General features: G+C 32.2%; 1 protein-coding gene across 2 annotated transcripts; it reads left to right on the plus strand.

Moving 5' to 3' along the window:
- Positions 1-2,783: 2,783 nt before the first annotated feature.
- Positions 2,784-9,960, plus strand: LOC107427151 (ribonuclease 2). 2 transcript variants are annotated; one of them, XM_016037502.4, is made up of 9 exons: positions 2,784-3,087; positions 3,757-3,785; positions 4,222-4,295; positions 4,668-4,769; positions 4,895-4,898; positions 5,921-6,012; positions 6,595-6,756; positions 7,228-7,333; positions 9,596-9,960. In XM_016037502.4, exons 1-9 carry the CDS (start codon positions 2,870-2,872, stop codon positions 9,661-9,663), a joined length of 855 nt encoding a protein of 284 aa, XP_015892988.1. In that variant the 5' UTR covers positions 2,784-2,869; the 3' UTR covers positions 9,664-9,960. The 2 variants fall into 2 exon arrangements, with proteins under 2 accessions (XP_015892988.1, XP_015892989.1); XM_016037503.4 differs by having other exon boundaries at positions 9,608-9,960.
- Positions 9,961-12,405: the final 2,445 nt, after the last annotated feature.

The raw sequence follows: 12,405 nt of genomic DNA on the forward strand, positions 1-12,405 counted from the left end.
GTCCATATTGGCTTCCACCACTAAGATGCTTAGAACAGGCTTTGTATCTTCGAGTATGGACAAGCTCTTTTGAGAATTAACTACTCCTTGTATAAATGCTCACAGCTTGTCCTTAAACCTCTTGGCTTAAGCTCTAGTGATCGGCCTAGTCTTCATTCGTATTGGGTCGGCACCTTAGCGGGTTGTTGGTTGTACGGGTTTAGGCGAATTCGCATCATAGAAGCCCATTGATTTTTCAATTGATAACAAAATCTGGCCGAGTGTCCCATTTTTCCAAATAGCTGACAACGACCATGATAAGACTCAAAAGAAGGAGTTGACGACGAAGGAGGCCGAGAGGTGTAATGAAATTTGGAGCCCGATTTCTGCCGAGAGGTGCGATTGAATGTATGACTGCCAGTATTTTTAGTAGCAACATGGGCCAGCAAAGAAGTTTCATCTGAAATGGTAATGTCTGATTTGTGAATATATGCCTCATACTCCAATAATCTTTCATGAAGGTCTTCAAACGAAATCTCAGTGTCTCTGGAATGTAAGGCAGCATAGATTTCTTTTAAATCAGTATTTAAGCCATTTAGGATATAAATAGTGATCTCTTCATCTTTCAGTGGTTCTTGAAGCATGGCTAATTAATCAGCTGCTGCTTTAATGTCAAGCATATAAGTGGTGAGGCTACGTGAAGCTTGCGGGCGAATAAGCTTCTCTCGAAGATGAATGATCCTTGATTGTGACGGCTTTGCATAGGTGAGATGGAGTTTGTTCTACAATTCCTGTGATGCTTTTGCAGAAGCTACCATTGAGGTAAGATCAGGAGATAGAGAGGCTAGAAGAGAGCCAAAAAGAAACAGATCTTGCCGAGTCCAAAATAAATAAGACAAATCAAAGGATGGAGATGGGCAAGGGAGAGAACCATCAATATATCCTATGAGTGCATATCCATAAAGGAAAGCATCCCACTGTGCTTTCCACGTGAAAAAATTATTTAGAGTAAGCCGAATTGGTGCTTGGGTAGCAATATTAATAAATACCAAATTAGCAAAGTCAGAATTTTGATTAGTAGTCATAGGAGAAGAAGGAGAAGAGGAGATTGGAGTGTGCGTAGCCGTGGAAAGAAAAGAGACAAAAAAAAAAAAAAAAATGGCACAGATAGAATCGGATGAGACAAGGACTCTGTTAGAGCTTTTTAAAACTTTGATACCATGTAAAATACTTGTGCAAACAAATTGAAAAGCTTACTTTATTGATTTAGCAAAGCTGATATTTATACAAAGTACACAGTGGATAGGTAGTGGAGATAAGTATACAATAAAAAATTAATCAAAATCTACTTATAGTAGATTAAGGATAACTATAGGAAAACTAACTAATCTCTATCATATGGTACTTCTGGAGCATAGATTCGAATATGCAATCCTAGCTCATATATTTATATATATATATTTTTATAGATTTATATATTATTGAAATCTTCAAATGTGAGTTTCATTGCATCGCTCCTATATATGTTACTTCAGGAGGATATATTCGAATATGCAATCCTAGCTCATATATATATATATATATATATATTATTGAAATCTTCAAATGTGGTTTCATGGATGACTTGGAAAACTGACATTTGAAAATTTTCTTGTAATGATTATTATGTAATTAAAATAATAAAAAGGAAAAAGATCAATCTGGCTTTTTTTTTCATGTCTGTTGTTTGCTTAAATCCCATATATTCCATGGTCTCAAATTCATCGTAAGGACGACGTTTATATTTTAAATTAGCACCACAAAGTAAAATGCCGAGTGCCTTTTTGTTGAAGCTTTTGGGCATATGACGTCTTTAAATTCATTAGTCCTCATGATCCGAGCGCTAATTGAACCGATCCATCGATATTAAATCTTAATTGATTGGCTGGAGATAATTTTTCTGATTGCACTGTTGCCGATGTCGACCCAAACTCATAGATGGCTTGCTACACAAAATGTTATTGGCTGTGAAATTAATTTATGCATATGGTTTAGTATCATCAGATCTATTTACATGTTCCGTTTCTCTATACACACATGCATATATTATAAATTGGTTTAAGCCAAAAAAAAAAAAAAAAAAAAAAAGAATATATTATAAATTGACGAAATGGTCTAATTCGGTTGGCGAACACCGCTATCCGTATTAAAGATGTGTGGATTCGAATCACTGGTGCAGTATAGGAGACAGCAAAAATAAATAAATAAATAATATATTATAAACCGATAAAATTACTGATAAGAAAAAGAGATGAAGTTATGCTATTGCAATTGAACATCGGAAATAAGTTAAAGGTAAAGAACGTAGCTTTTGTGCGATCGCATATTTTTTATTCCATTGATTAAAGATTTGTGCTGCTAACATATTATAAAAGAAAAGAAAAAGACAATGGAAGAGAGAATTGAAAAGAGTAATGTAACTATATTATTCTACATATTTTACAAGGATGATAAAAGTTCTATTTATAAATTCTTTCATAAGATATATAATTACAATAATATGCAGATAATTAAGCTTGAAAATAAAAACAAATCATATCTAATAAATATATCTTATTTGAAAGGATAAGAGGCCTATACAATTGATAATAATAAAAATATCTAATAAATATGTCCTTACTGTTTGGCGTGGACTTTATAAATAAAACCTCCAATTATTTCATAAGTATCTAGTTTTGGATTCTTCTTGCTCAAAAAAGAATATCCATAACCCTAAAATGACAAATATGACCTCTGATCACAATATAATTGAATTCCCAATTCTACTTTTATATAAAACTTACAGGAAGTCTAGAAACACGGAGGAACATTGGGTTTCACTGGAGAAATACCAAGAATTTGGGTCTGAAAAATGAAAATGGCTTCTCTCTTTGCCCAGTTGCTCTGTATCTTGATGATAACAATGGCTTCCATTGCTATTATAGAGGCTAAAAGAATTGGAATAGAAATTGGAAGCAGAGAAGTAGCAGAGTTCAGAGAGTTCGATTACTTCGTCTTGGCGCTGCAATGGCCTGGAACATTCTGTCACCGCACCGACCATTGTTGTTCCTCCAACGCCTGCTGCCGACGGTTTCTCAATTTCTTACCCTTTTCTCTAAACCCTTTTTATGTTTAATTTTTTTTTATAATTATTCTATTTATTTAATTTTAATTGGAAGATGATTTTTGTGGTTTTATTTGTGACTAGTTTGGTTAATCGGACTGATTTTTGCCCTTGAGTGGTTCTTCTAAGTGATTTTTAATCAGTTGGTTTATATGTAAACTGTGTGGGTGGATAGGATCATATAGAATGTGACAGAGGGAAACCTTACAACGATCCTCTCTCTTCCGTTGTAGATTTATTATAGATGGTGCATATTTGCATATTTTTGTGATGCTCTTCGATTGGTAATTGATGCTGAAACCCAAATTCAGTCCGAGCAGGTGCACTAAGCTTAGACATCTTTAACTACTTTCGCTTTGACATCTTCAATCTTCTTTTCCCTGAAATTTGCTTTGTGAAGTATTTATTTCCTGACATTGCTGAATTTTATAATTGCCATTTTTGTCATTTGTTCAGCTCTAACTACCATCCAGCTTAATTGACTTATTGTGTCTATGTATGTATGCAGCTTTTTACAGCAATTTTTGGGGCGATAAACTGTTAAATTTTTGTAGTTTTGTTGACAATATACTTTTACAATGGCAAACTTGATAATGGGAACTTGACATTTTATCAATCTGAATTTTCTTTTTCAGCTCAAATGCTCCAACTGAGTTTACAATCCGTAAGTATAAGGTTGCCTAACTGTTATTATAACTGGTCTTTATATGTATGGCTACATTATTAAAACCTCTTCTACTACAAAGCATCATTGGTAATCCATTATTTAATTTTCTTTCAGAAGGAATTCCTTGAATATGGCATCGTTGTGATAATGAAATTGCACTTTCATATTTTAAGAAACACTGACCTTCTAAGCACTAGAAGAAGCACATAAAAGTTGATTATTTATAATGTTTCCTGATTTTGACTTCATTGGGAAAAAGATTTTCAAACTTTTTTATTGAGTCTGAAACTCAAATGGGCCTATACAACCTTTTGTTTATTTCTTATGATGGACCTGATGATTGTAGACTTGTAGCATGTTATACAAATCTCCTATGAGGCTGGGAGGGTGCCAAGAAAAATATGCTGATGTATTTTCTGTACTTGAATGGTAGATGGGTTGTGGCCTGACTACAACGATGGAACCTGGCCTGCCTGCTGCACCCATGAAAGCTTTGATGAAAAAGAGGTGTGTTTAGTAATTCATACTTGGTAATTTTCTGGGACTGCAGTATCTAAGAAATTGTTTAGCAATTAAGAATCATTACCATGATGTAAAATAGGTGAATTAGGCATACTTACTGGGAGTAGAAAATCTCACTTCTTCACTCATGTCATGTATTGACCTGCAGTATCACTTACTGCACCTTGGAGCATTAGTGTTAATATGATCAACTATAAATTTTCCACAGTGGTTCATTTTTTGCAATACAAATAGTTATGGTGAATTCTTTGTTTGGTCGTTGCAATTACATTTCAGAGCATAATTTTTGGATGTATGCTCTAGCGGTGGTAACTGTCTCATCTTGTATACTATACTAGTTTTGGTTTCATTTTGTAGATCTCAACGTTACTTGATGCTCTAGAGAAGTATTGGCCATCTCTAAGTTGTGGTAAACCATCAACCTGCCATGGCGGGAAAGGATCATTTTGGGCTCATGAGGTGCTAATCAAATTTGGACTTTGTTTGTATTGGAGTTTTTAATGACCACTGTACAGATTTCAAAACTAACAATTTTTCATGTTTATGTTTCTTTGATGGCCGAAATGGATAATATACGTTTGCAGTGGGGTAATATTCTTCATCTTTTTCTCAAGTGTTTCTGTTGTCCAGACTTCTTGACCTTGTGTAAGATAAAAAGTTGCTACATCTCTATAAAGGATATGGGACTTTTGTCTTCACTAAATGAAAGCCTGGCAGCTTTTGAAATTTGATGCATTTGACTCACGATTCTTGTAAATTCATATTTTAAATCCACATCACTGAAGCTTTTCTCTTTGTTGATGTTTTTCCTTTTGTTGGTCCACTTAGGTCCCTTTTTGTTTGTGGTAAAGTTTTGAGGGAATTATTTCATGGGAATTAGTTTCTAGGAATCACTTTTTCTTTCTAGTGTTAGTGGGAAAAAAAATGTAGGATTTAAATGCAGTTAAAAGGTTAAATGTATTAAAAATAAGGTAAGATGTCATCAAAAATATATGTAAAACTAATTTCTATGGGAATGTTAGGATAAAAAATTAATTTCTCTTGGAATGTGAGAAGGACACTGATTCTAGAGAACTAGATTCATCCCAACTCGCCCAAATATTGAGAATCAAATTCCTTTTGGGTGCAATTTTGACTACAAAAAATTACCCAAATACATGGAAACTTCACTTTCCCTTGGAATCTCATATTTGCACGAACTTTGATATGAACCAAACAAGACCTTAGAGATACGAAATGAAATTGCAGGGTAGTTAGAGGAATTACTACTATAGTGATGTATGCATATATTATGTTTGAAGCATATATAATTTTTGTTAGATGATTCATTTTTTATTTTTTTTTTAATCACATGTTGCTTTATAATTTTTTTTTTATTTTTTATTTTTTGTTATTTTTTGTCATGTTTAATAGACAAGTTGCATAAGAACTTTTGATGGCTTCTTGTTCTTTCTCTTTCTTTCAATAAGATAAGAATAAATTGTCATAATCTGATGAGGTGAAATTGCTCTATTGCGGTTGGTCTGTCATTGGCATGCACATCACATATATGTCTTTCATTTCTAGTTAAATTTTTGTTCCTTGGTTCATTTTTGCATTGTTACTTTCAGAGAAGCACGGGACTTGTTCCTCTCCTGTTGTTCATGATGAATACAGTTACTTCTTAACGACCCTCAATGTCTATTTCAAACACAATGTCACTGTAAGTTTTCAAGAAAGTGAACTTAAAATCAACCAAAACCTTTTTAAGTTTCAGGATAGCTATTTGCTTATTATAGACGTAACAATCCAATAGTATTCTATCATTTATCATTTTCATATTATGCAATTTTGCTGCATCAAGGTGTAGAAACTTCTTGATTGCATTTGCATATCATCCATTGATGGAAGCTTTGCCCTTAAAGATTTATTAATGTTGGTTGCTTATATTATCAAATACTAGTGTGTTTGGTTATTTGTATATGAATAATGAGATTAAATCAATTTAGATATTTGGAACATTCTATGGGGTTTATATAATATGAATATATTTCAGTTTTATAGTTTACACGGAATAGCTTCAAACCATACTGGCAGGATAGTAATAACAGCTCTTGCATATAATCAAACTATAAAACTATGTATCAGTTAACGAAATCAATTGTTTTATCACTTATGTAAATTTACATTCTATGAACATTATTGTGTGTAAATTAGTTAAATTTTTTGGATTTGTTCAGTGTATAAATTATTTAACATTTATATAAGTTGTTTACTTATACTTATTTTCCCAATACTATGCCAGAGTGTCTTGAAAGAAGCAGGATATGTACCTTCTAATAAAGAAAAATACCCACTTGGAGGCATTATTTCTGCCGTTCAAAATGCTTTTGGAGCAACCCCGTTGTTGATTTGCAAAAATGGTGCAGTGGAAGAACTTCGCCTGTGCTTTTACAAGGATTTTAAGGTTAGATTCCTGCCTAGTATTCACTTTAGATTCAATGTGAATTAAGGGTTGGTATCAGTCGCTTCTTTTAGATTGTGAAGTCAAACCTTATGGTAGATTGTGAAGTCAAAACTGTAGAAATGATTGCTAAAATATTTTGTCTCATCTGTTCTTCCCTGCTGAGGACTATTATATATTTACTCCATAGCATCCATGGCCTGGAGTCTCATTAATAGAATTATTCTCTCATTATATTATTCAATTTATTCTCCTCTTTTAGAATTGCATACCAGGCATAAGTTTGATGATGAAAATATATTGAGATAGGCATTTTAAGAGAAACCCCATTCTGTCAAGTGATTAATATTTGGGATGATTAGATAGAGTTTTAAGAGAAATCTCTTGGTACAGTTTGATGGTCAAGTAATATGTTTTTGTTTCTCATGCATGAGGAAGACTCCTATTTGTTCTGAGTGTTTGATTTTATTGCAGCCACGTGATTGTGTTATTGGATCTACTGGTCAAAGTTTTGTGCTATCTTCAAGAAGCTCATGTCCTCATTATGTCAGCTTACCAATACCAGAATATGCATCATTTGGTAACTTCCTAATGCTATGATTGATTATGGATAAAATAAAATGGCGACATCATAATTTGTCAAATATTTGATTGTATGCATATGTTTTCTATCCATAAATTGTGGTGTAATTGCCTTGCAAGGGATGTGTCCAATTGTTTGTTTGAGCTTGTCAGTTCTTGTTCTTATCTATCAATTTTCTCCATGTAAAATTGGTTGCATGTCTTTGATTTAATTTGATGTAATTAGTCATAAAATGCTGAACCTGTTTAACTTAATTTATGATAAATAATTTTATTTAGAAGATGATATTAATAATCAATCAGAGACTCCAGAACTGGAAATAGTGATGTTGTCCTAGCTGTATGAATCATATCTATCTTGATATATGCAACTCCATCTAGGCATGATTCTTAAATCCAAAAGATGTTTCCTTGGCTTTGAGCTTCTGAGCTTTTGTGGTAGTGTAAATTTAATCCTTAAGTTTTCAACTGTAGCAATTAACTCCCAAAACATTTTTGTTTTTGCATGTCCTCGGAAACTTAGAGTAGGTGAAAATTCTCCCAATTTATGTCCTACCATACGATCTGTTATATAAATTGGCAAATGCTCCTTTCCATTATGGATAGCAATAGTATGTCCGATCATTGTCGGTATAATGGTAGACGCTCAGGACTTGAGAAATGTATTGAATCGATTCTTTTTAATGAATAGATCCGATTGCAACTTCGAATATGGAATTCAAAGGGATGAAATAGGAAATGGTACTCTGAATCATAGAACTATAATGAAATATACAATCAACCAACATTTATCAAATTTGAAAAAGAGTCGGAAGAAATGGTTTGATCCTCTTATTTTTATTTCTCGAACCAATTAGACCTTTTGAATAACAATGAAGAAGACCTTATGAAAATGAAACATTTTCGCATAGAAGATATGAAACATATATTGGACATTCTAGAAATAGAAAAGTATTTTGCATAAATTTTAAGGGATTATTTCTTTTTTTTTTCCCCCCAAAAAGAAAAGATAAAAATGAGTTTTGAATCTTTAGCACATTCCAAATACTCGGAATAGATCCAAAAATTGTACTTATTCTTTCTATCCATATGGGGGCTTCCTTCAATGTTCCACTAAAATTATTTCAGTAAATAGCAGAATCATAGATAGGGAACTATACTAGCAACTTAATTTTATTGTAGAAGTTTTCGGGATCAATGATTGGACCATGCAAACTAGAAATACCTTTTCTTGGATTAAGGAAGAGATTACTCTGTATTTATTAGTTTACTACAGTCATAACAATAGCTTTTACTTCTCTCTTGTAAATATTATTGAAGCACAAAGATCAAGAACAAAATGTAATGGTAACTGTTTTATTTATTTTTGGGTTTAGACAAAGACTTTGTTAGTAAGAAGTATAATATTAATGTCTTTTTGCACTTGGGTTTAAAGGAAAACTTCAGTAGTAAGACAGCATAAATGTCTGGCCTTTTAGATAGACCCATTTAACAGTATGTGGATGGTGAGTGCATATTTGTAAGGTACTAGTTAGTTTGAACATATATAAGAGGTCAATGGACACTAATCGAAAAATTTAGGGGCCCCAATGCTGCAATTCGAAGTTTTAAAGGTGAAACTGGCATTCCTCTAATATGCAAGAGACTGATATGTTTCCCTTAATTTGAAATCTCTGTTTATCTACTTATCATGGTCTTGGTTAGCCTTTACAACTATTTCTATCCTGTTCTTGCAACTGCTGAGGTTACATGGGCACCACTTTCCAGTCGATTACTGCTGGGTGTTATAGCATCTCTGTCACAATAAGTGGTTTTTCTTCTTGGTTGACTCAGTGGGGAGTGTCTCTATATCATCTGGAAATTAAAGTATGCAATTAAACATGATCTTCTACTTCAGAATGAATGATATGATCAATATGTATCTACATGAGAATTACAATTTAGTCTCTCTCAAATAAATAATGTTGACTTATTAGATCAAAAAAATGTTATTGTTTCAAAACTTCTCACACTATCTTACCGGCTGTTGGTATGTGCAAATATAAGGTTGTGTAATCATTATGTGACTGTTTGGCCTTTGATTGAGTAAGCATTTGCTTACCTTTTTTTTATTTTTTCATTTTCATTTTTTATTTATTTTTACTTTGGTTTATTTTCTTTATTATTCTTGAATAGATGGCCGTAATATTATATGTTATAAGATTTTATTATTGTTTGTTTGGCAATGAATACTTTCTTTAGCCTACTAATCATCTTTTAGCTATCGAACCAGGGGTTGAAAGTGCTGAAACTACCATTTCATCTGTGCTCGGCGATGAAGCTCTTTGAGATCTTGGCAGCATGTATGTGTTGTGAAATGCCCAATTTGTTGAGTTCCTATCTGTATCAGCCAAATTATGAGGTTCATAGTTAATCTTTATGCTAAATGCTGCATAAATTCAGACCATCCCAACACATTAAATTTACGAGCTGTAGGAAAATTCCATTATTTCCCAATCTGTCTTACGTTGTGTAAAATTAATCTGAATGTTTATACATCAAATTCACTAGTGCCGAGGTTAAAGCCTCGTCAAGTTACAGGGCCAGGTATTTAGATTCTTCCTGATAAAAGAAATTCCCTTTTCATGTTTGGCTTTCCAAAATATCATGGTTGGTCCAACTCTATACAGAAGAGGTGCTTCCTATTTGAAAAATTATGTTGCTGACTTTGTTGGAGTTGGCAGTCTTTCTTCAGCTTGGTTCAAGTAACTACTTTTAGCCAGGGTCCATAAATGGCGACCACCCATGGAGAGGCCAAACTTTGGTTATGTTTGGTTTGTAATAAAGTTTAAGGTCAGTTTCATCCACCTGAGGATTGGTAAAAATACATTTACATCTCTGAGATTTAGAAAATCTCCTGAGTAAAATAATAACAATAAATTAATTAAAAAAATCCTGAGGAATATATATATATATATATATTTATTTTTTTTTTTTTTTTGAAAAAAATATATATAGGTTTAATAATTATCAGAGGATGGCAATTGGGATGGATTCACGCCCTACATCTGTAGTTATCTACTCTGCCTCTAACCTAGGAATGTCATTGTAGTGGGACAGAATTGGTTTTTAAAATTTCATTTCTGTTTTTTAGGATAATTTTCCATTCCATTCCTATAGTTTTTTCTATTTCTTTAAAAGCGGGACGAGGACGGAGATTTTCCAATCGAAAAAGGGGTGAGATGGTTTTTCATTTTTATTTTTTTAATTATTTTTTAAAGAGTCAGATTCTCAAAAAAAACATGTACTTACTGGGTTTTGGATGTAACTAGCAAGATCCATGTGTGTATGTCCTCCATTACTACTCCTAATCTGTACCTTGCCATCTTTCACCATAATAATAATAATAATAATAATAATAATAATACCCTTTAAAACAAATAATCAATCATAATAATACAACTTTCTTAACATAAAATAATTAACTAAAATATGCTAATTTCTTTTGTGTTTCTGCAAATGCTTTAAGCAGAAGAAAGAGAAACTTAGGACAGGAAAGCAGAGAGACAGAGTTGTTTATCAAGAAAGAAAATTTAGAGGAAGAAGAAGAAGAAGAAAAAAAAAACCTTTTAGAGGAAGAAGTAAAAAACCTTTCTGGTGAGAGGAGGAACAGCAGGACGATAAGGCTGATGAGGATTGTGGGGATCAACAGCGTACAAGTCAGCCTTCAGATACTAATCGCTTTCACAGGATGAAGAACTTTAGCGGATCAAAATACTGAGTAATTGGAAGCTCATTTGCATAATCCCAGTCCCCAAATGCTGGTATCTGACCACTCCTTTTGCAGTAATCCTTTTTCATTTACATTCACAAACCAAAAACAAAACATATCAAACATCAACAAAGGAAAGATTCAGCACAAAAACAATGCCAGATCAAACAGAACAAAAAACAGATTTTGTTTGGTGGTCGGCAAGCACCTTGCTTGGTGGTGGTGGTGAAGCTTGGTGGCAGCAGCTTGGTGGCGGCAACTTGGTGTTGAAGCTTAGTGAATGGTGCAGTCCCATAAGAAAATGATATTTTACATAAATAAAATTATAAAAAAAAAGTAATAAATAAATATATATATTAGGTTGGGTTCGGGTTGGGATTTTTATTCCTTGGCTCTAGTCCGTCCTTGATTCGGATTTTAAATTTTTGCCCCAAGTCCACCTTGCAATCTCGATTTTTTGGGACAAGTTGGGATGATGCACCCTAGGTAACGGATCGTTTGAGGCAAATTGTCATTCCTACTCTGATATTGGCTGCTTTGCTAGCAGAGATCTTCGTGCTTGACTTGGGGATAGGAGTATTCAAAATCTAACCCATTCCCAATCTAATTGATTTAGCTCGATACACATCCCCTTTGTTTTTTTTTTTTTTTGCTTCTTTATTTATTTATTTATTATTATTATTATTTTCTGTGTTTCATAAGTATAGTTGAAAGAAGTTATTTTATTTCAAAGTTTTAAATATCTAAAATTTCTTATGAAAGTTTTTTTTTTAAGGGGTTGAAAAGAAATTTAAATCATAAATAAAAACGGATAGAATTTTTATAATATTTATCAAAAATTTTGAAATCTCACTGAAATTACCATGGAAGTTTCCATCAAAATATCCATATAAAATCTTTAAATATAATTAAAAAATCTGTAACATCCATAAACATTTTAAAAAATTCCATGTAAATTTATGTTTTCTTAAACCTTTTAATTATCTTTTAAATATTTGATGATATATATAAAACAGAATGAATTAAATTGAATAACATTGATAAGTTCTATTTATTGATAAATTATATATATACTTATTATATATTTTGTATAAGATGGATTAATTAGAATACTATAATTATATGCTAATAGTTGATTATATAAGATTGGAAAATAATAACATGGAAATATAATATTATATAGAATTAGTATTGATAGTATTTAAATTAATAACATTAAGTAAATAAAAATAAAAAAATGATAGAATATATTATATTGAACATTAAAGACAACCATATTTAATACAAGATTCTTATAGATGACATATGAATAATTCCAC

The sequence above is a fragment of the Ziziphus jujuba genome, chromosome 9 (assembly GCF_031755915.1).
Source record: "Ziziphus jujuba cultivar Dongzao chromosome 9, ASM3175591v1".
Lineage (NCBI taxonomy): Eukaryota > Viridiplantae > Streptophyta > Magnoliopsida > Rosales > Rhamnaceae > Ziziphus > Ziziphus jujuba.